The sequence below is a fragment of the Engraulis encrasicolus genome, chromosome 21, assembly GCF_034702125.1.
Source record: "Engraulis encrasicolus isolate BLACKSEA-1 chromosome 21, IST_EnEncr_1.0, whole genome shotgun sequence".
NCBI lineage: Eukaryota > Metazoa > Chordata > Actinopteri > Clupeiformes > Engraulidae > Engraulis > Engraulis encrasicolus.
This window is the reverse complement of record NC_085877.1, coordinates 3,769,636-3,793,602: the sequence shown is the minus strand read 5'-3', so window position 1 is coordinate 3,793,602 and position 23,967 is coordinate 3,769,636. Positions and strand designations below refer to the sequence as shown.

Below are 23,967 nucleotides of genomic sequence, written 5' to 3'. Positions count from 1 at the left end.
ATGTGCCGCCCCATCCAATACATGCAATGTAATGAGAACCCAATTCTAGGCCCCCCTTCTCTCTGGGCCCAGGACAGCTGACCCCTTTGCCCCCCTCTGACAGCTTCCCTGATTCAGAGTACAGAACATTGAAGGATAATCACACACCATCAAATCAGCAGTTGAGAAGACGCTGCTGACCGTACGCTGACAACATTGCAACCATATTACAATACTGAACGTATTACAAGGAGGGGGTCTGCCACATGGCCTGTTTCTGTAATTACAGTGCAGTCGAGTGATTATATCTCAAAGGTCATTTGCAGCAGCTTAATAGGAACATGGAACCGACGCGTGACAGATCTCAAGTTGCAATCGCAACAATAGGTGAATATCTCAAAAATGGAGTAATACTACCGGTATGAAGTTCATATACAAACCAAAACCAACTTCTCTAATGTGCACGTCTTAACTTTTCAGTTGTAGTAAACATCATACTCTGGATGGTTCTGATAGCTGCAGTGGGCATGGGTAAGTCGACCACATTTGTTCTAAGGATTTTTTTTGTATCCATCAGTAGCCTACAACCCAATGTGTAAAGAAGTAGCCTACAAATGTTGTTTACTGTGCAGTGTTTAAAAATGTTGTTGAAATGACATTTTCAAAGGAATACCTTCAACTATTATTATTGAAGTGACTATGTTGAAGACATAATGAAAACTACTATGTTGTGAAAAGATATTTTACTAACAAAGAAAACCAACTGTGTATCACAGTACATTCACAATAATAAAGCTTGGATATTGTTGTAAGTGTTGTAGGTTATGTTCCACTTTTCCTCTGAAAATGTGTACGTACGGTGTACCCTTGTACAGGCTGTATTCATCTGAACGACTGCCCCGTCCAGCAGAAGGTGCCAGTGTTCCTCATAGTGCTGGGGGCGTTTGGTCTCCTCTCCTTGATGTTGGTGTATGTGAGGGGCACACTGTGCCAGGGGGACCTCCAGCTACTGAGCACTATATTCACCACCATCTGCTGTTCCTTCCTCCTTGGCTGGCTCATCGCAGGTGAGGGCAGGGAAGAGTGGCATTGAGGATAACAGACCGTGGCAACAAAATTGAAGCAGATATTAAATTAAAAACACATTAGGAAGAATTTCCACTGGTTTCATATGACTTTGCCCAGCCCTTGCGGTCAGCAGCCCTGGCCCCTGGGTGAGATGGAGAGAGGTAGTGAGGAAGATGGGCCTTTTGACAACTGCATAGCACCATGTATTGAAAACTATTTTACACATGTTTAGAGGACTTTTGTTTGAAAAAAAAAATGTTCATGAAATGTGCTGAAATGTACTGCGTAAGCTAAACACCCAAGTCTTCCCTTACTAACAAAACCGTGAAAAGCTATTTAAAACATTTACAACAATTTAAGGGCGTGCCTTTCCATTAATCTACTTAATGCCTTTATGGCTTTTCTAAATATCCTGGGACCCAGAGAATTGAGACCCTACACTGTTTGTAAGAAGACACAAATGTTTGTTTTCTTGTTTTTTTTTCAGGAAATAATTGGATCTTCTCTATATATCCACCAAACTACAGCCCACTGAGTAAGGATGCCTATTGCCTGAAGAGGCTGTATCTCTTTGCGTTTGGCCTTGTGTGTGTGGGAAACATTTTCATTGGCCTGGTGGTGGTGGGCAACATCCTCCTTCTGCTCTTCAAGTGCTCGAACAGTCTCCTCCAGCACAGACTTGGATTCTCCACATACAACAGGACGTATGCAAACATTTAAAAATAGCTTTATTGTCCTTCAAGTTCAAACTGATATTTGGATACAGTGTTATTTTGGAGTGGAGTTTGAAGTGTGCACACCAGGCTCCCGTTTCTGTTCATTTATTGTGAAGTTTTGGGCAGCATGTCTTTCATCAGACATGTGGAGCCTGGTGTGCGGACTTTATTTTCTATTTCCATGAGACTTTGCTGGTCCTGCACCCGGAATATTTTTGAGACGGATGTGCGTGTTTTTTCTTTACTGAACTTGGAGTTTGAAGTGTGGCTGAGGCTAACCCTGTCAGACACACATAGTCTGTCAAACAGGTGCAGATGGCTGCTGTTGTGTGTGAATATAGTCCAAAGACATACAGTTGGGGATGCCGTGGCTCAGCGGGCAAGATGCCCAGTCATGGCACAGAGGACCAGGTTCGATTCTGCCCTGAAGTTGTGTCCCAATCCTTCCCCGCATTTCTCTCCCCACTCACTTCCTGTCTCTCTCAGACTGGCCTGTCTGCTTAGGTGCTGTTTACATGATTGCGGACATTTTTTAAAACTGAATTTTTTAAAATCCATTTACGTATAAAGATTACATGTGGATTAAAAAAACTGTCATTTTTGCCCCCTAAATGGGATAAAAATTTTTTATAAAGAGTTTACGTGTAAACAAAAAATTCCATATACATGTCAACAGCTTCTTAGTAAAGGTGTAAAAGTCCAGACATATAGTTTGCTTGTTGATTAATGAATACTGAAGTAGGCCTATTTCAAACTTTGGCTGAGTACACCTCCTCTCTGGAAGGAAAGTGTGCCGTTGGATGCCACACGCTAGGCCAACACAGGCTTCCTCAAGTGTTGCCTCCCTGATAACACAGCCATTGGTCCCTACCTCATCATACGGTTGAGTAATCATGGTATTTAAGCAATGCCAGTGTTTGCTGGTGGTTGTCGTTGTGGTTCTGTGCCATTTCTTGCGACACTAAAGGCGACCTACTGTCACTGCATTTTAGGCTGTTCTCAGAAACATTGTTTGTCTGTATACATACATATTTTAATGTTTTTGAAATCCAGCAATCAAGTACAACTTTAGGCACAGCCCTGTGCATTCAACCTCTTTGGGGAGTTCAATAAGGCCTCCAGATTGTGCTGACCTGAGGTCGATAAGATGTCATCCAGCGAATGGTAATCTAGACCAGTTGTGGGCCAGAGGTGAAGGAGTTTCTCAAGCATTATATAGGATACAGGACATGCTTGAGGTTGTAGGCTACCTTGACTCGGCTGTAAGCCAGAAAAAGAGGACATCCCCCAAAACATTTACATTTATCAGCTTATTGTTATCATAACTGTGGGATGGAGCAGACCTCATACAACATGGAGTATCTTCTTGGTCCCCAGGTATTTAGTGTATGCCACCTCTGCCACTTCCTCCACCACATACAGTATGCTACAAGGAGGAGCTGCAAGTGGACAAGACGTTTTTGACCCAATATTCACATCACATGCCCTAGAAGTGACCTGTTGCTGTAATCCAAGACTCACTTATTGCAAACTGCATTAAATAATGCATTAAATAATCATAATTTAAAATGAAAACAATGACAAAAGTTACCTCCTTGTCTTTTTTGTGTAGTTGTAATAGATAAGCTTGAAGGCCAGCCAAAAGGATATCAATTTGTTGTGTCTATTTAGGTAGGCATGCTACATGTGTAACCTATAATGGAACGCATTCCCGCGCCTGCACGCGCATACTAAAAGAGGCGCCCGGCGTGTAGCACTAGAATGACGCAGGCGCGATCAATGGTGTGGACATGGACAACCAGCTGCCGCTTCTCAACGCTGGGTCGTCCTCCTGAACTTCCATTTAGGTCAGCAGTACACCTCGTGTGTTTACAACAAGGGGGTTAAATTCACACTGACCCTCAACTGCTGGGTCACTTTTCCTAAACATCGCAGTCAGGTTGGATGTAACGGACTTCTTTAACCTCTGCTGATTAGGCTATTTACGCCTGCAACCTACAGTGTTGTCTGACATGGCTGGTGAGTAGGCTAACGATGCACTTATTCATTTATATACCAGAAATATGAATGCATGTATATATTTGGCATTTCTGCTCATGCAAAGGATACGCTGGAAAAGACACCGTAGGTTAATCATTTTACAGCCTGGCATAAGATAGCGGGCGCCTATGGAATGCACTGTTGTTAAAACGCCTCGCCATATATCCCAAAATAAATCAGGTCACAATCAAAGACGTCCCTGATTTAACTTCAGAGGGATGACTGTAGAGATAGTCACAAATGACCTGCGCCAAAGTAAAACCCATCTAGAGCTCTATGTTTTTTTATTGTAGGCTAGTCAACTCTGCGTGTTGTTTGTCTTTTTCCAGTTCAGCGACCGTGCCTCTAAACCTAATACCTAAACAGGAAAGAGATGATAATCTACCTGTAGCTTGGCCTGTAACCGTAAACTGCATCCCTATGTTAATTTTCACATGGTTCGTGTTCTCTCGGCGGTGGCGGCTGGTCAAGTTGCCGAGCTCGTTTCCAAATGCTTGCAGGCACGCGACATGGCGTACTGTCCGTACAGCCGCTTCCCTGTCGGCGCCGCAATCCTGACGTCAGGTGGCACTATAATCACAGGTAACGATGTGTGCAGGTGCGCGAACAGGTGTGTGTGTGTGTGTGTGTGGCGCAATGATCTGTCAAAGTCTAAATGTAGTGAACAGGGCATGTTCTCGAATTGAGTCCTATTTTAGCTTCATTCATTCTTTTATATAATTTCACTTTTCTGTCAGGGAAATTTGTAAAACTCTTTGCCTTACCAGTTTATAGGTCTCTTGTGAATTCAGTGTAGGCTTATGTGTCATTTTACAGTGAACCTTAAACTCACAAAGCCATACTATATGCCTGAATATTAATTTTATTTCACATGTTGTCACATAGGTTGCAATGTGGAGAACGCTTCCTATGGCCTCACGGTGTGTGCAGAGAGGACAGCCATCCAGAGAGCTGTGGCCGAGGGGCATCGAAGTTTCACAGCCATTGCTGTCACATGGTAAATCACTAGTCAGCTACCATTGTGCATTCCAATATGCGACCTCTCGTCCTCCACTTGGGCTTGTGGCCTCACCCCGCCTCCTGGCCCCTCCTCCGCGGAGAAAACACCACTCGGCCTAGCCAAAAAAAATTTTGGTGGTTGTTCTTCATTTACCATCCTGTTTGAAAATGAGAAAAGGGCTTTACAATTGCGCTCTTGCGAGATACTGAAATATAATGCTGTTGTCAGTGATGTCATCACGACGTATTACTTCCTGGTACGAGGCCACAAGCACAAGTGGAGGACGTAAGGTCGCATATTGGAACGCACTTCACGACACCAGTGAAGTGGAAACTTGAAAACCGGCCAGACTTTTATGCATTTATTTGTGTGGCGTGCACTCCATTCCCCTTCACAGTGGATAAAAAATGGGAAGTTGTTTTGATTTAGTAACGTGCCAAGTAAAGCAGCTTTCAAGCTGGTCAAATGTTTGGGGTCACTGCATTTTCCACACATTTCTCATATGATACTTTTTTCTGACAGTTTAGCTTATTCCATTTCAATTTCAGCTCTGGTTTTAAATCACTTTGTTGTGTCATTGTTCTCTGAAATGAATGCATACAACAAAAACGAAATTTGATCATCCAAAAAGTAACTGGAGTGAATTTATAGACAATACATTCCCGTAAAATACATTTGGCTTTATACAACGCTATGCAAAAAAAAGACCAAATAGGCTACGTATATCCTTAATGTTTGACTAATCAAAGTGTAGACGCCTTTGGCATTTATAATAGCCAGTTGTGGTTCTACACTGATTCAATCTCTGGACGAGATTGTTCAGAATCTCCTGCCACCCCTCAATGAGCTCTATGAGCACCATGGATGTAAAAGCGGATGTCTACTCCTGTCTATACATACATTGTTATTTGTTATATAATTTGAAAGAGGACAATCTAAGCTTTCCAAAGATGTAAGGCATTTGCTTGTATACTAAAACAGTGACAATTGATAGTGAATTCATAATAACCCTATAGGTTCATTCTGATGGCTAGAAATTGATGCGGTGACTTTGACTTGAATTTGTTCTTGACGTGGACGAATGTCATAAAGCTACCATTGAAAAGGGCAAAAACAGGGTATTCCAAGGTGTCCATGCATTCTCTAGTGCAGTGTTTCTCAACCTTTTTTTAGGCGAGGCACCCTTTCAATTCATGAAAAATTGCAAGGCACCCCAAATCAACAAGCCGTAACATGGCATAGCATCTGATACCACAGCTTAGAAAAGTAACACATTGGGAGGCGTCACACACAACCTACATTCAAAGTAGCAGCTGACTGGGGTGACCTAAATTTACTTTATTGTACGTAAATGGCAGATGAAATGGCAGATGAAAGATTCCTCTGACTAGCCTTAACTTACCAATTTAGACACATATGTATCATATTACATAATTTATTTATCAGTCACGTTTCCACGGCACCCTTGAGGGGGGCCCGCGGCACCCCAGGGTGCCCCGGCACCCCTGTTGAGAAACACTGCTCTAATAAACAAACAAAAAAAATGGATTAAAACGCATATTCCTATGTAATAAATGTGTGAAACAGGTTGGTGAGATTTCACTCTTCTGTCCAGTTTAAACAATGCGCAAACCTTTTTTCACTTTTGGCTGTTCAGTACCTTTGTATCATTTCAAGCTATTCAATATTCAAGCTATACATCTTTATGTGCTTTATTTGCTTTTAACATCCTTTTAAATCCTTTACTTATTTTTTCTTTATCACTGTGTTGGACATTGTTGCCAGTGTTGTCACTGTACCCTGCGCCTAGATGTCTTGCTTATTATCCAATTTGCCTTGTTACCTTCCTATTATTTAATGTTGCTTCTATTACCTTGTGTTTGACAATGTTGTCAGTGTTGCAACTGTACACTGCACCTTGAGGTCTTTTTGCTGCACCTTTTACTTTTTGCTACTTTTTAATGCATTGTCCTCTTCTTTACTCTTTGTAGGACAATGCTATCAGTGTTGCAACTGTACACTGTGCCTTACCCTCTTCTTGTTTAAATTGCCCCTTGTAAGTCGCTTTGAACAAAGGCGTCTGCTAAATACTAATGTAATGTAATGTAATGTAATAGATGAATAGAACTTGTAATAGATGTAATAGATGTATAATAGATGTAATAGAACTTCACTTGCAAAAATAACTGGAAAAATTAAGGTAGCCCCAAACCTTTGAACCGTAGTGTACATTCATAAATCATAATGAACGCTTCCCATATCTCACACCACCTCTTATCTAAGGACAATCACTTTATTAACAGGCCTATTGTGTTCAATTCCTAGAGTGCATTGAACATGAGCTTGAACCTCCATGACCCCATGTACCATTGTGGTGTATTCCCACAACTTAAAGTAACAGTCCACTCTTTTTTCACATTTTAGATTTTCACATATTTGCAGTATTTCCAAGTATTAGGCTGGAGACATGCTCACTGTGTGCCGAAAACTATGCATGCAACCACGTGTGACAAAGTACAGATACTTGTTTCAGGACAACCGAAGCACAATACTGAATGAATCATCCAGGGGACAGATAGGGGCTGTCTTTAATGCTTTCCACCAATGTTTGACTCTACCGCAAACTCAACATGAAAGTTCGGAAGAGCCTTTAAAAGATCCTATGTGTGTTGTCATATTTTATTAGGGCTGAACTACAGAAAAGCAATTTTCTGAAATAAGGTAGATTGTTTCTTTAAACTCACCTTGGTGACCTCATAACCAATGATAAGCTTCCTAATAGAGTTATCTTGAGTTGTCTTATCTGAATCGTTCAGTACAGTGCCGCCACACAAGGTGTCTGCGGTCAGAAGGTCGACAGATGGTCAGTGCAATGTGTACATCGCTTTATCTCTTTATCAGACCATCTCTGGCTTGCCTGGCCAAGGTGTCTGCGGTTAGAATCTGGACAGACAGTCAGCGCAATATGTGCTTGGGACATCCACAACTCTTTATCTCTATCTCTTTATCAGACATGAAGTAGCAAATTAGCACCTATACAGACCCTCTCTGACAGCCCGTGAGAATAGACCCTTCGAGCATAGCCTCTGTCAACAAATGAAATGAGAAACGACAAAAAAGAAAAAGTTGAATTCTGCAAATTTTGAATTGGAATTGAGTACAGAAAAGAATAAGAATAAAAGAAACAGAATGAAGCAATAATCACAAATAAAGCAAGAAAGTGTCATGTGGACCCTCTCAAAGGGATAGATGACACATCTGATAAATGGTCAAATGTTATAAGGGCAGGTATTGACAACTGATTAGAGTCAGACTCCTGTCTGAGGGTAATCTCTTCAAGTTCCTGACACTGTCAGCTGAGTGGTGGGAGTGAACCATCAACACGGTCTCACACCCTGACAGAGTTTGGTGGTGGAACATTAGTAGACATTAGTAAACCGAGCCTAGAGCAAGCTTTTAGTTTTAGCTCATCACAGTGTGATACCTGTACTTCCCATGTAGAACTGTGGCAGAAAAGTTGCCAATTCGAGGCCAGGCAGACCACGGAGGAAGACGTTGGCTACACTTGGTGTAAATATTTGACGCCATATGACCAAGCTTCAATATTTCACACCAAGGGGTATCCTTTTGCACCCTAACCCTAACCCTCGCATATTGACGCGGTGGTCACCTACACCTTGACCTATCCCTAGCCCTAACCCTAACTTTGGCGTCTAGTCAAAAAGTCATTGGTGTCGGGGTGAGACTATATTGCGCCAAATTCCTGACACTGTCAACTGAGGGTGGGGGTGAAGAACCAGTGCTCTCCCCATCCCCATCCCCATCCTCACACATGTGAAATGCCCTGCACCTTAGGGCTTCCGCAAACCGGCACGGACAAAGTGCTGAGCACTGCTTAGCTAAAATTCGATGCCATTGTTTTCAATAGAACCACGCACACTGGCGCCAATGTCCGCTGACATTCGCCGATGTCGGATAGCAATTAGAGACAAGTTCTATTTTGTCGGCGCCGCCCATTGACTATCAATGCAATGTTCGTGTGAAATTGGGTTTGGGGGTCCGAATTCTGTCGGAAGCAAAAGTGCGCCGCAGTGCTGTCGGAGCCAGTGTGCGGCCGGCCTTATACTACTGCCTCACACAGAGTTTGTCATAAAAGTAGATCTAGTTTTGCAGAGTGAACTGGTGTGTTGTGTGTCTGTGTAATTTTCAATAAAATACACATTTTGAATAGCATTTATTTCGGTAAGAAGTATAATTATTACAGAAAGACCAAAGGACAATGTCATTCTATATACAGTAATCTAATGTATTATGATAAATAATGATAGTTGATATTTTGATTTCACAGTGACATCAAGGACAGTTTTGTGGGGCCATGTGGAGCATGTCGCCAGGTCCTCATGGAGGTGAGTCTCAGTCCTTTTGCAATGCTTTGGTAATCAGCCGCTTCTCACTGTTACATCAGATAAGTGCCATTTTGAAGCCAAGCAGGTATATACGACAACCAGTTTTAGGTAGAACTAAGTGGGATCGAGGGCACAGTGGCTCAATGAGCTAAGACGCCGAACCATTAAGCCGCGACTCTGGTTCGATACCAGCCTGAGGTCCTTTGCCAATCCTTCCCCTCTCTCTTCTCCCCACTCATTTCCTGTCTCGTCTCACTGTCCTGTCCTAAATTAATGTCTATGCCGCTGGATGCAACTTACACCTATTTTGTAGGCATTTGAAGGCATGTTCAGTGTTCAAATGTGTCTGGTGTTGAGTGAAAAAGGCACATAGAGTATTGAAGGAAAAGCGGGGCAAATCACTGCACACTGGTCTGCTTTGCTGAAAGTTTATTACGAATAATGTGTTTTGCTGAAGTGACAGAGAAACACGTTGTTCACCGGCTAATAAACTTTCAGCAAAGAAAATCAGTGTGCAATGATTTACCCCCCGTTGTCCTTGGATAGCTTTGACCAGCACCTGGACTAGGGCTGGGCGGTATACCGTTAAAAAAACGTGATAACGGTTTTCACCTACACAAGGTTCACTTTTTGATGAGAGAAGGGTTTTTTTTGTTTTTATTCCAAAAAAGTGATTAAAATAGAAATGGAGATTAATTAAAATTCAGAATTTTATCTTATTTTTACATTTAATTTCAGCCTTTTCTTCAGAAACATTGAGATGTAGGGGAAAATCGCTGCTTATGAAAAAAAAATTGTGACGTGATATTAATTTTCATCAAGAAAACCGTGATACGCATTTTTTCCAGAACCGCCCAGCCCTAACCTGGACAATGGTTGTGCACAGGGACTGTACTTTTAACACATCAAGTATCCATTTGGATAGTTCATGTGGAATGTCAAAGGACAATCAGCAATTTCAGGCTAGGTATGGTTGACATGAAACTCAACTACAATATATCTAAGGCCTAATATTCACCATAACAGTCTGACGATTGCCTTTTTCTGCTCTCTTGTGCAGTTTGGATCTGAATGGGACATTTACTTGACCAAGCCGGATGGATCTTACAAGAAGACCAGCCTGAAAGAACTGCTACCCCTAGCCTTCTCACCAGCTCATTTGAGAGCAGACATGACTGTTAAACTTTGAGCAACACATCCCAGTGATAAGCTTTAGATTCTGTTGCAGGCTTTACATTCAGGTTTGAGGATGACAAGTCTGCCCGACAACTCAGTGGGACTGTTTTAAAATGTTGAAGTGCCATTTTATTTATTACACTTTTGTATGAATAATAACCCTGTTCTGGTTCATGGTGTGAATCATGACGGCTTTATTTGTTTTTGTAGTTTTGACTAATTGAGTGTTAAAATGAATGTTGACACCAAGGTCAGGGCGGTTACATACCGCCATTCCGACATACTGCCAATCCGACATTGACATTTTATTGCAGGAACCATTTTTCCAGCTTACAGGAACTGTTTTTCAAAGATCTCAGACCCTACCTTTAAGGACATTTGGACCGTGACAAAATTATACACTAATCCTGTAATTGCGCCGTCACTCTCTCCACTGTCCTCTCGTTTTGCAACATTGTATTCTATTGCAAATGTCAATAGAGTTAGAACGTTGTTCACGCGCCTTTAAGTACTTGCAACAAGGTTTAAATGACTCGGAATGGCAATCAAATTATGTCGGAATGGCAATATGTCGGAATGGCGGTTGCCCCCCCGGTCAGGGCAGGGTGAGGGCAGCTGTGGTTGCTGAGCTGGTCTTGGGATTGGGAATTCTGTGCCGGTGTGAAAAGCTGTTTGGTTAGCCCACAACAGCCAGTTACCCAGATGTGAGAACCACATTGATGGGAGCTGATATTTACTTGACATTTGGCTAGTTATTGGGAGAATCCAGTTACTGTAGCTTATAACACCGGCAAGGGCATCAAACCAGGGACTGTGCCTGTACCCAATTCACTTCAAGTCGCTCTGGATAGGGGCATCAGGTAAATGCAATAGTGCATTATGAAGTGGGGTAGCCTATAAAACATTTGGGCCAAAGTGTTTAATTTTGTTAAAAGTAGACCAAGGTCTAATATGTTGTTTCACACAAAACATTGTGTTTGTACTTAGTAGTATGTGTGTCAGTTGATGTTGAAATAAATGCATGAATAAAAAGCTGTAATTGACTAATGAATAATAAAATAAATTTCAACAGAATGTAGGCCTACTTTCCCAGATGTGGTTTCTGTATGGTGTTTTGTGGTATATTACGGTAGTGCGTGCGTATTACGAAAATTACGGATACTTCCGCTGAAGAATTCATAGTCATTTCCGGGAACATGGAGGAGGTTGTGACAGATACCGTAGCGCCCGAGGATCTAAAGGTATGTTTTTAAAAATATCAGACTGTTTTGGGGAAATATAAAGTGGCCATTATAGAGTATGATAATGAGACCCTTTCCCGTGATGGTAAATGTCTTTGGTTTGCTATTATGAACTTCCTTGTGATCAAGCATGGAAATGATGTCAACAAACCGAAACGAATGTTCCCGAAGAGCCAACAATAACAAAAACAGTGTTTTCGCTTTCCTGAAGCATACTCTTGCTTGATTTTCTGCTATAGAATTTATGTTGCTGCTTTAGTCGTTGGTTTTGTTGTGGCGTATTAAGTTCAAAACTGTGCCTGTCACAGTCCATGAATAAGAGATGACGCCATGGAATGCGCGTGATGAACAGCCCATTTTATGTAAACATATGTGTGTGAGTGTCTGTTCTCATCGTTTGCGATATGAATTTCCTTTAGAAATTCGAGAAGAAGTATAATGCAGAACTCGTGAAAGGGGCTGTTTCAAAAGAAACTCAGTTCGAGTATGCGTGGTGTTTGATCCGAAGTAAATACTCCAACGATATCGTCAAAGGAATCAGCCTGCTGGAAGGTGAGTGCCCCAGGACCTTGGTCACTAGTATTACCATCGATTATATACTCTCGTTGGTCACTACCAGGTTCCAGATTCGTAGCATTAGACTTACTGGTAGTATTTTCAATGGATTTCGTAAAGCTGATTAGCTCATACTCTGGAATGTTCTTATATTAAACACATGATCTACTGTACTGTGCCAGCTTGGTGCTAATTTGCCTTGTGCCTGTTGTTGCTGTCTGCTCTTTCAGAACTTGTTCATAAAAGTTCAAAAGATGACCAGAGGGACTTCTTGTTTTACCTGTCCGTGGCAAACTACAGACTCAAGGTGAGCCACCTTGACAATCATAACACTCTTGTCCAAAAGTTGCAGCGCAATAGACAGAGAGACTACCCCATGTTGTGGTAAGACTCAAAGGGGAAAAAAATCCCAAGGGGCTACATGTAAGTTACATTGAGCACATGGGAATGACAACATAGTGGACCTGTCACTGGATCTTATGTCACAGGCCACATTATCCAGCATGACCGGTTTGTTTGGGTGTGGATCCAGTAATGTGCCGGGTAGTCATTGTTGGAGGTACTGTGGTACACTGCACAATGGGCATTGTAACCAAGGTTTAAATTTGGACTGGTTTATTTCCAGACCCTACCCCATCTCTATTTCGTGATTTCTTGACACTGTCGCCATCAAAATTAGGTATAACACCTTCCATGTTGCGGTAATACATGAGTGAGCAATCAACATCGGAAGAATCTGTGCTGCTCAAAGAGTTATGAGAGTCTGGTGTTGCAGAGTGCATTTTTGTTCTTCCAGTAATTGACTTTGCTAGTCCAGCACCCATTTTAGACGGCTGTGAGTGTGCATGTTCTCTTTGTTAAATGTGTTTTTGGTAGTTTATTTCCAGAATTCATGCTGCCCACTCACAAATGTTACTTCAGTTTTTCATGACTACTTATACCACCACAAAATTAGTAAAATCATGACTGGCAATATTGCACTTATCATACATGAAAAGGGGGATCTTCTCCCCGTGGTCTGCCACTTTGAATTTCAAGAAATAGACATTTTCAGCTGCAAAACTTACTGTACTTTGGTTAATGTAGTAAATATTGGTTTATTATTTAGTAAATATTCATGAAAAGATCAAATCTGGCAACATGCAGCACAGTTTCAATGAGCAGCATAGTTGCAGTACCCATCCTACACAGTGCACATTTAACCATGAGCGATAAACATTGTCGGTGGTACTCATTCTGCTCTCTGTTTCTTCCTATGTGCACATCTCATAACCTTGTGTGGCAGGAGTATGAGAGGGCGCTGAAGTACATCCGCATTCTACTGAAAAATGAACCAGGAAACAACCAGGCCATTGAAATGGAAAAACTCATCGAACGTGCCTTGAAGAAAGGTGAGTCTTGGAAGAAAATGAAATAGTTCTAAAAATACACAACACAACACTCAATCTTGACAAAAAAACAGAATGATGGTATTGTTTTATCCATTTTACCCAACCCCAAGTAAGCCTTACCATCATGCAACATGAAGATGTAGTTTACATAGAGCTGCAAAACCTCTGTCTGCTGTTCCCTCATCTGCCCCTATGCAAAGCATGGCATTTTATGACTCTGGCCGCCACATCAAGTGACCTACTTTAGGTGCTGGGAGAAATATCTTATGTGCTTCATGTTTTTCTTTTCTTACAGATGGACTGGTTGGCATGGCGATTGTGGGCGGGATCGGCCTTGGCGTGGCTGGACTGGCAGGTTTGATTGGCCTGGCCGTTTCTAAAGGCGGGGCCAGGTCCTGAGATGGGTAACGAATAGAGCAGTCAGACCAAGTCACTGCCAACTTGTTCAGGACTTAACACACGCACCCCCCATCCCCTCTTGGCTTTCTTTCTAACAAACACCAACTCCCTCCAGGCCAGAACTGATCACAACATTCAGATAAGATGATCATGATCGACCTGACCTCACAGGATAATGCCAAGAAGTGTGGCCTCTAAGAAAAGGATGTGTGCATTGTGTAATTAACCGTCAGGGTGCTTACAACTGATCCTTTAAATTGAGGCTTTTTACTTGTATTTACTTGAGATACATGTGTCTGATTGGTTTATGCAGGTAGTGCTATTTTTATCCCCCATACATCCCCTCTCTCAGATTTTGTTTTGTTTTGCTTTGCTCCTTTCCTATTTATGTGTTCACATACAAAATATGAGGGAACTGTTGTCTTAAAACCCGAGATGAATGGATATCAGCCTAATATGCAGCTCACGAAAACATACAAGTGGCCAGCGTGAGCTTGTCATGCGACTCATGATAGTAAAGCACCTTATATTTCATTTAGCAGATTGTTTTCTGTATGTTAATTCATTCAAATACTGCATTTGTTTGACCTGGTGATTTACATAATTCATTAAAAAAATACAACTAAAGTCATTGATTTCTGGTTCTTTGGAACTTATCAAGGAAAAGCCATCTCGAAAGAGTGTATTGATCCAAGGTGTTAAAAATAGGTCTCTTCATCAGCTGTCCAAAGTTCAGTTTGCCATTTGTGGTCTCCTTGCCGATATGTGCATTGTTCTTCTTTATCTAATGTTAACATGAGTCACCAGCGATAGAGTGCTCTCTTGCACACGTCTCTATGTTAAACAGTAAATTATGGTGTGTTAATTCAACACTTAGAGAATACTCTGGGACTGAATACACTCTAGAAGATGTAAAATCAACACACATTCTGATTTAAAACTGCATTTTTTTTTTTACAATGTATGTGCCTCATCGTCTCCCTGTATTGCTCTTAGGTGACAGTTCAGTTTCAGCTCATGAATCCTAGACAAACTCTTGATGGATAGGTTTTTTTCCCCAGCTGCCTTGCAACAGACTACTTCAGAGCACGTGATCTCCCAACTCGCGGCACTTTTACAACCTTAGGCAAATGGTTTGTCATTTGTTATATGTCTTTATTGCACATCATGAACGTCACTCATTAACTCTCACAGCTTTGAGTGAAACAAGTTCAGTGTGGATTTCTGTCAGCTGGGTAACAGGCTCGTAAGAGGAACCACAGACAATTAAGAATATTTACGTATTGATTAGTAGTGTTTACTTGTAGTTTTGTCCTGAAATGTCCTCCATGAAAGGAAGAAAGGTGTCAAGCTCCTACTGAAAGCTAATTGCAGAGGTTGTTAGTCCCTTCTGAAGAGGTCCTCAATCTCCAAAACACCTGTCTTACAAATAGTTCAGTATGGTTAAATACTATATAGCTATTTTGGCCAACATGTCTTCTTGCATAATTCTGGCCTTTTACGAGAATATTCCTGGAAAGAGGATTGTGTCAGTCTTCAAAAAATGTTTTTTTTTAAATGTTGGGGGACACTTTTGCAGTTAACCGTGTTGACACTTCGTAAGTTTGTTGTTTGAATAACAAGTCATGAAACGTAGCTGCAAAAGCAAGGGGGAGATGATGAATTTGGACAGGCTAGGGTAAACAAGAGACTCGTAAAGCCCGAGCTTTTATGGTGGCTGCAGACCCATCTCTTTATCAGATGACTGAGACCTCAGGCCTGAGGTGGAGCGCTGGAGAGCGACGGAAAAGCAATGATTAGTTGGCCTGGGTTATCTTTGCACTGAGGTTGAAATAAAATTAGATTTGAGTACAGTTTAGAGTAGTTTACGTATGTATTTTTTTCTTAATTGATTACACAATTTCTGGAATCATGTCTCAAATTCTCAAATTACACACAAGTCATCATTTTAATTCACACTCATTTTAATTCACACTCAGATCTCTTGAACACTATGTGCAAAATGGTAAAACCCTATACTCAGCATAATGTCCAGTACACCTTTTTTGTTCCGTATTCCACTTACTATAGAGGGTATTTCTGTTGTAAAACACAGAAATATTGTTTTTAGACTCTGAGCACACAGACACAGAGATTTCGTGTATTACATATTTTAAAGATAAAAAACTTTTAAAAAAGTGTGTTCTCTCTGCATCCATTCATGTTTTCATCAATACCACACGTGATGTGTGTCCGTATGGGGTGGTGATTGCCAATTGTAAACAGGCATGAAAGGAGTTTGCCAATGTGATGAAGTACACATAGTGTGGTAATTGATTTCAGTATTTTGAATGATGGTGTGTTCCATGAGAAAACCAACACGTTTCTTCATGAAAATTGTGTCAAATCCACAGAATTGTGTGTAGTGTTTTGGAACTGAAATTGGAGTGTAAAGAAGGAATTATGCTTGTTGTACAGTAATTGGTTAGGGGAATGGGCGAGATGTTTTCAGAATTGTGTGTGAAGTAGAACGTGTTTGGAAACATCGGAAAAAAAAGTATAGCTTTTTCATATTTACCACTATGAATTTCTGAGTATTCATTATGACTTTAGAATTGTAAGTTTCCATACATGATAGGTGGATCTTCTCATGTCTGCCATTATGAATGACAAGTCACAGACATCTTTTGAACAATTTGTACTTAAGTCAGACAAGTGAATATTGGTTCATAACTTGGTAAATACTCATGAAAATATTTTTGTGAATGGGCAGCATACCTAAAGTTTGAATATAAATGACATGCGTAGGCTACCGTTTAATATAGGTTGATGAAAACAAAATGGCATTCAATATCAGGCATGAAGAAGTCAGTATATATATATATTTAAATAATATAGTCACACCTCTTCATAACAAAAAACTACAGCTGGTTTCTTGTGAAGGATATGTGTGGAACATATAATTGGGCCTATCTGTTATGGACATATCCCTCACAAGAATCCAGAAATTTGGATCAACAGGTTCTTGAAGTGAACATCTGCTAATCGTTGTGTAAATATTGAGAGAGAGGAAGGAGGATGAATTATCGCGCACAGCTCCATAAACTAGCACTGTCTTCTATCTTCCTGCATAGCTATTTTATCGATTTATGGAATGGAGGTTTTTCCTTTATTTGACAGTCATTCATGTGATTCACCCATGGCCACATTTTTTTCTGAAATATAAAACTCCCTGGAACAAAATGAACAGGATCTGAAGACTGAGCAGTTTTATGGCTGTTATGTGTTCTAGATGTGTTCTAACAGGAAACAACGCATGCGTCCCATAGCCTACCGGCAACACACAAACATGTTCACCCTATCGTTTGCCAATTAGGTTATCGGTCTTTGCTTTATGTGGCATACATATTGCTCACGTATTGCAAAAGAACAAGCATTATTAGCCTGTTACTGATTTACCACAACAGCCTAAAAACAGGTTAATGGCAGAGAGAATCCTGTCTGTTGTGACATGATGAATGGCCTATTTTTCTGCCCTTGACAAGGACGGCTCACGGCGGACATGGATTCCAACCTTATTGATACTCGCTTTAAAAGCTCATGCATTTTGAACGCCTGAATGATCCAAGGGCATACAGCACCCAGAAAAAAGGGACAGGACAGCCTAGCAATTGTTTTTGCCTTCCTGGGAATCTTTTCCCATTTTTCTGTGATAGAGGAGAACTTGCTGTAAATGTTGGGACCGATTAGGATTTTACAGGTGTGCCCCCACCCACCCCCTTATAATAATAAATAGTAATAATCAATACAATATTTAGTTACTATATTCAGAACAAACAGAAAGGTGGGCTACTGGTTATTTTTCAAATCACTGCTGTCAGCACTGTTTTCAAGGGACTTGTTGCATTGTATCTAGCCGCATTTGGTTGGGAGGACCTGGCAATATAAAACATTCACATGAGATTGCTGTGTTCATGCAGTGAATAAGAGATGAGACTAAACTGTTAGTGCTTCTTCTCAAAGTACAGTGGTATAGCAGATAATTGATGAAGCAGCTTCCCTATTTAAAATGTTTCCCCTATACTTTCTCCTAATAAATTATAAATAAAAATAAATAAAATAAATTGTGACTCAGCAACATTTGGAAATAAGATTAAAAAAAAAATTGAGTTAAATAATTGAGTTTAATCTTTCTCCTGTACTTCCAGCTGTTCTTTGCGTCTGGCAGCTGAAATTGCCCTCGGAAGTGAAACATACTGAGACCTTGACTGATGTGGTCTCAGTTCGGTTCGCTTATGAGTTTTGACAAGTTACACTTGTGTATAGGAGTAATCACTTAAGGAGGGCTCTAGAGGACCGGGTATAATAAAAAAGAAGAGTGACACACCATAAAAGCCTACCAGGACCAGAAAGATCAGCCAGTTATTTTTGTAATACACTCACAATATATGCAAAAACAGAACTGAGTAACATCATATGAGAGAGAACAGGAGAAAGGTAAAACTCAATTATTTAACTCGAGGGGAGTTGTAATATTAGCCTATTTCCAGAAATGATGCAGTATCACTTTAACATTTGTCACTGCATTGTACTTCATAAACCAGTTGGAGTTGGAGTTGGAATAGTAGTTTTGTCTTTAGGATGGACTAACCTTTGCCTGAGTGTGTTGCCTAGTTTGAAGTAGGCCTACTGAGATACTGTGTTCATAGGTGCAGGAAAGGGGGATGCAGTGTGTATTGGCATCCCCACTTTTGGGCTCCCTAAATGAGGCTTTCTTAACTTTTACTTCAGACAACTGAGTGGAGTGTGTGCAGCAGAAGTAACATTGTTAAGAAATAAAGAAAATCAAGAAAAAAACCCACCACCACTTTAAAACTCGTTCCAGCACTCTTGGCTGTGTTTACAGAAGATATGTCATGTTGTCAAGCATTAAGCAAGTGCCCGCAGGTCAGGTGTGGTCGATACTTTCAGTTCTTGGAACTAGGAATAAAAACTCCGGATATGGAAAAGATTATTGAAGTAATTTGTTTGCTTTATGAGCAAGACATTGAGCAAGGGACATTGCACGTGCACTTTTACAGGAACAAGTCTGGAATCAAGTCATTGTCTAAAGATAATTGATGGTAGGAAGAGGGGTGCCATCCAGCAGGGGTTCCCAAACATTTTCTGCTGGGACCCCCTTTTGAATGTGTCACAACCCCACACCTGCCATTTTAAAATAAATATATTATAACATATTAAATATATAATATTAAATGTATATATATATTTAAATTGTGTTAAATATATTATATTTCAAATGCAAAAAATATATAATATATTATATACAGTCCCTTCTGTTCTGCGACCCCCCTGCAGTACCTCTGCAACCCCCTCAGGGGTCCCCACCCCCAGTTCTGGAAGGGAATATGAGAAGAGAGAGCCCCCGTTCTAAGTTTGATGTTACCAGAATGGTGATGACCTAGCTATGAAATTGTCATGTCATAGTAGTCTAGTACTAAAATGTTTCCAACCAATGTTGACACCAGAGATAATAGGCTACATTTCTCTTCCTGTACAGCCTCTTCTCTCTGGTGAAATATTCCACCGGCAGAATGATGTACATTAGCCTATATGTGGCTGCAATCACCAAATGTAGCCTATGGCTATATGTATGTTAGTATGGTTTTGTTTATACTTTGTAGGCTATGTATTAAATCTTATAGGCATATACCCATAGTCCATAAACCAATAAATATTTTGTAGGCCTATATTTACTCCAAACTTCATAAAAGAGCAGGTTTAGATGTTCAGAGGGGAAAACATGTTTGAATCATTTTCTACCATAGAATGCACAGCATTATGCACTCTTTAAAGTGTATGTTACAAAATACTTGCAAGAAAATATATAAAACAAGGCAACATTAAATAATAAAAGGAAGTATACATAGGCCTATATTATTATTATTATTATTATTATTTTTATTTTTTTTATTTTTTTTTAACTGCGATACTACAGACATAGGCCTGTTTAGGCCTATGCAAATTAAACTTGAGAGGAGGGGGGTCCAGGGGTCAGTGACCCCAGAATACAGTTCAGTCTCTAAAATCATTGAAATCCCATGGATATGGGCTACATAAGCTCTCTCACAAAAAATGGTCTGGTTTGAAAATACTTTGCGCGCGCCTCACCAAATGCACTCGATAGGCGGATGAGCGATCAAGGTCATCATGATGACCATTGGACTTTCGGCTACGCTCGATATCCGATAAACACCTGTTCAGTTTCACGTAGGTTGCGAAGGGTGGGATAATGCACACGAAAGGGCGGAGAAAACTAAAGCAAAAAGTGATAAACCATTGATCTTTCCACCTAAGTGCATCAGTCCATAACTCTCACCATCTCTTGAGCGCAGAAGATTTTTCCAGTCTTATTGGGAATATCGACTATCAGCTTTGATATTGAAATTTGACTCGTCATACTACCACCGTTTAACAGGTGGATTCAAAAGGATATGCTGTAATTTCGTCACAGCCTTTGAAGAGCAGCAATTTATCATGGATCCTATAATAGAAGTCGTTGCTTTGATTCTTGGATTTTTGGGTTGGGTTATGGTAGGAATCGCCATACCAAACCGTTACTGGAAGACGTCTACCATTGATGGCAGTGTCATCACAACTTCCACCATTTATGAAAACTTGTGGATGTCCTGCGCATCAGACGCTACTGGGGTTCACAACTGCCGCGAATTCCCATCTCTACTCGCACTTAATGGTAGGACACTGGGATGATACAGACAACTGGGATGATACAACTCGGACAGAGCATGGCAAATTGTTTGATTTCGAAAGGCGAATTGGTTGAAATCTATTTCTAATTCAAATGAGGAAGAATTTAATTTCACACTATTTTTTGTAGTGTGAAATTATAATGGTCTTATCACCTCGTCGAAAAAATGTCTAAAATTCTCAAATGTTTTTTTTTTTGGCAGGCTACATTCAGGCCTCACGTGCATTGATGATCGCCTCAGTTGTTATGGGGACATTTGGGATGGTTTGCACGTTAATAGGGATGCAATGTTCCAAAGCAGGAGGAGACAACCTCGTTCTAAAGGGCAGAATTGCAGGCACTGGAGGTCTCTTGTTCCTCCTTCAAGGTAGGTTAAACATTCTGTTTTATAAATGGAAATGTTCATATAGGCCTACAATATTAGTTGTCATATTATAGGCCCAACTGGTGAATATGAAATGAAGAACATGGGATAATAACATGGGTGGTGATATAGACCCAATAGGCCTACAGGTCCATCTTGTGTTAAAATATGTAGGCTAGCATTCACATTTATGCTTGTTTTTTTAAAAGGTATTTGCACAATGGTGTCCGTATCGTGGTATGCATTCAACATAACGCAGGACTTCTTCAACCCACTTAATGCAGCGACAAGGTGAGTCACCCAGGTCTTATGTCTTTAGCCCAGTGTTTCCCAACCAGGGGTACGTGTACCACTAGGGGTACGCGAGCACACCTCAGGGGGTACGCGGAAAATGTGATAATGGCAATAGAATAGAGTATAGTCATTCTGGGATAAAGGAATATATAGAGCGAGCACGGGATAGTGAGTACTCATGGTACAACAAAAAGGCTTAGGGGGTATGCGAGTCAAAAAAGGTTGGGAAACACTGTAGCCTATAGTTACTGATTCCTGAACAGAGCTGTATATATCTAAACACTGCCCTCTGCTGTACTAATGAGCAAACAACAGTTATAGACTGGATGAGCAAGGCGTTTGCTATTTGCTGTGACAGAGGCCTTGGTTACCCCCCCCCCCCATTTCATGGTATATTTTATTGATGTTCGTTGCTACAATAAGTAATAATTTGCAGTGCCTAATATTATTCATTGTGGTTGTATTGTGATTATGATTATTATGCTTTGCTTTTCTTAAATAGTTTGGTCAACTGTTGTTGCTGTTTCAAAGTGCTCTGTAAATAAATATGACAAGACTTTAATCTTGCTGTGCAGATTTGAGATCGGAGAGGGTTTGTACATTGGCTGGTGTTCTGCTGTATTAGCCATCTGCGGAGGATCCTGTCTCCTTTGTGCGTGCAACTTTGCCAGAGAGGAGAAACCGTGAGTCGTCTTATACTTATAGCCCATAGTCAGTTGTGTGTGTGTGTGTGTGTGTGTGTGTGTGTGTGTGTGTGTGTGTGTGTGTGTGTGTGTGTGTGTGTGTGTGTGTGTGTGTGTGTGTGTGTGTGTGTGTGTGTGTGTGTGTAAGGCCTCCTTTTTAAGATCTTTTAAGACATTCCTATTACTTTCTCTCTGGTGTGTGTGTGTATGTGTGTGCTTTCATGCTGTTAAAAACAGAAGTGATTGAGGATTTAGAATTGAGAAATGATCATTTTTAAATGAAATAATTGGCCATTTATTGTCAAAAAATATAGGCCTATATTCACAAAATGCTACATAAAACACGACAGAAGCCATGTTTCGTTACAAAAATTGTTATGGAATACTAGTGAATACCCCTGAACACTTGGTGAGTTGCATATTCTTGAAAACAAATGTTTAGTGTGGTTTTAACAGATTCGGACATGCCCATAGACAGCCATTCTAAATCCGCTTGAGACAAAATCCAAATTAGCCAAATAACAGAGACAGCAGCAAACATTAAATAAACGGTGCGGGGGCTCTAAAGCATTGCAGACAACTGAGAAAAGGGGCTTAATGTTCAAAATAGTGCACTTGTCCTTTAACTTGATGATGTGTGTGTTTCAGCCCTTACCCTTTCAACACCGGAAGGACTGTGTACTCAGTGGCAGCAGCCCAGTCCAGGAGGGATGCCGGAAGCACCTACGATCGCAACGCATATGTTTGAGGAAATCATCAGCACTCATCACTTCCACACCACCCAGCTCCAACGGTCATCTATGACAATCAAGCACGGGACAAATATCAAGCAATCAAGCACAGGACACTGGCCATACATTTATTATGCCACACGTGAAAAGACTTGCAGTGTCGGTCTGTCTGTTTTTGCTGAGTTTATTTTTATTTTAAGCCATGTACAACTATGCAGATTTCTGGATATTTCTCTCACGAATACAACCTTGTTAACTTTTTGGATTAGATTTGGTTTTCAGGCAGATTATTGTATTGCACATTATGTTCTACAGCAGTGGTCTTCAAAGTGGGGGCTGGGGACCCCTGGGCGGCCTCGAGAGGTTGCTAGGGGGGCCGCGGCAGGTTGGTAGGAAAAGTGTGGCACAAAAAAGGGAATAATTTAATAAACCGAACAATTAATAAACACAAAACAAAATCATGCAAAATAAGATTAAATAATATTTTCAACAGCATTATAACAGCATTGCATCTCTGAACATTACGGCTATTATTGTTATTTTACATATACTATACTAGTGGGGCACTGTATCATACTGTAGACTATGTTTGTGGAGGGGATGCACAGAAAAAATAGTGTCGCACGAGCCGACCCATGTAAGGGGGGCCTTGGCTGGAATGTACCAGTACTGTATATGGGGGCCATGGTTAAGTTTGGGAACCCCTGTTCTATAGTTTTGTACAAAAAGGTGGTTAGGTTAGAAGTACTGGTCAAAACAATTGAAAATTGAAAAAAAATACTCCATTCAGGTATTGTAGGTGGCCTACATATTATAAATGTATTGATTTCTTAGCAGATGTGCATGCATTATAGATTCGTTGCGTTTGGTAGGCCACCCAAGGTTGTTGAGTGTATATATTGTACAGTAGTCCTATGACTTGGTCCATACTTCATCTTGTCTTAAAGAGGTTTCCAGGATGCTAAGGTATCAGTTTTGTATGTAAAGTAGATATGTTGATCGAAAAGGATAGCATTGGGAGGCTGATTCTTTTTGAATGTTTGTAAAGAATCAAGGTCAATATATCTGGATTCACTGATTGCGCTTGCTTGATTTAGCCTAGGCTTATATAGGTCTAAGGGCACTTTTTTCCTTTCTTTCTCCATTTGCACTTATCGTTTTTGTTTGTTTTTTAAT

The 23,967-nt window shown here is 40.7% G+C and overlaps 3 protein-coding genes across 3 annotated transcripts; all 3 read left to right on the top strand.

Moving 5' to 3' along the window:
* The first annotated feature begins 297 nt into the window (after nt 1–297).
* zgc:103586 lies at nt 298–11,458 on the top strand. The gene is made up of 8 exons (XM_063187217.1): nt 298–366; nt 460–510; nt 855–1,046; nt 1,535–1,648; nt 4,269–4,385; nt 4,689–4,800; nt 9,152–9,209; nt 10,270–11,458. The coding sequence occupies exons 1-8, from the start codon at nt 321–323 to the stop codon at nt 10,396–10,398; spliced, it is 819 nt and encodes a 272-aa protein (XP_063043287.1). The 5' UTR covers nt 298–320; the 3' UTR covers nt 10,399–11,458.
* Nucleotides 11,459–11,548: 90 nt separating this feature from the next.
* On the top strand, nt 11,549–14,602 carry fis1 (fission, mitochondrial 1). Its single transcript, XM_063187216.1, has 5 exons — nt 11,549–11,626; nt 12,046–12,178; nt 12,412–12,488; nt 13,467–13,572; nt 13,868–14,602. The coding sequence occupies exons 1-5, from the start codon at nt 11,582–11,584 to the stop codon at nt 13,969–13,971; spliced, it is 465 nt and encodes a 154-aa protein (XP_063043286.1). The 5' UTR covers nt 11,549–11,581; the 3' UTR covers nt 13,972–14,602.
* A 5,885-nt stretch (nt 14,603–20,487) lies between these two features.
* On the top strand, nt 20,488–23,941 carry cldn15a (claudin 15a). Its single transcript, XM_063187209.1, has 5 exons — nt 20,488–20,704; nt 20,922–21,086; nt 21,293–21,374; nt 21,953–22,060; nt 22,709–23,941. Exons 1-5 carry the CDS (start codon nt 20,488–20,490, stop codon nt 22,806–22,808), a joined length of 672 nt encoding a protein of 223 aa, XP_063043279.1. The 3' UTR covers nt 22,809–23,941.
* The last annotated feature ends 26 nt before the right edge of the window (nt 23,942–23,967 follow it).

Bases quoted from the DNA above. Each gene is read 5' to 3' on its own strand.
- zgc:103586 (XM_063187217.1), top strand. From the start codon at position 321: ATGGAACCGACGCGTGACAGATCTCAAGTTGCAATCGCAACAATAG. The intron at 367-459 runs GTGAATATCTCA...TTAACTTTTCAG, and splicing joins AGTTGCAATCGCAACAATAG to TTGTAGTAAACATCATACTC. The intron at 9,210-10,269 runs GTGAGTCTCAGT...TCTCTTGTGCAG, and splicing joins GTCGCCAGGTCCTCATGGAG to TTTGGATCTGAATGGGACAT.
- fis1 (XM_063187216.1), top strand. From the start codon at position 11,582: ATGGAGGAGGTTGTGACAGATACCGTAGCGCCCGAGGATCTAAAG. The intron at 11,627-12,045 runs GTATGTTTTTAA...AATTTCCTTTAG, and splicing joins TAGCGCCCGAGGATCTAAAG to AAATTCGAGAAGAAGTATAA. The intron at 13,573-13,867 runs GTGAGTCTTGGA...CTTTTCTTACAG, and splicing joins CGAACGTGCCTTGAAGAAAG to ATGGACTGGTTGGCATGGCG.
- cldn15a (XM_063187209.1), top strand. From the start codon at position 20,488: ATGGATCCTATAATAGAAGTCGTTGCTTTGATTCTTGGATTTTTGGGT. The intron at 20,705-20,921 runs GTAGGACACTGG...TTTTTTTGGCAG, and splicing joins ATCTCTACTCGCACTTAATG to GCTACATTCAGGCCTCACGT. The intron at 21,087-21,292 runs GTAGGTTAAACA...TTTTTTTAAAAG, and splicing joins TCTCTTGTTCCTCCTTCAAG to GTATTTGCACAATGGTGTCC.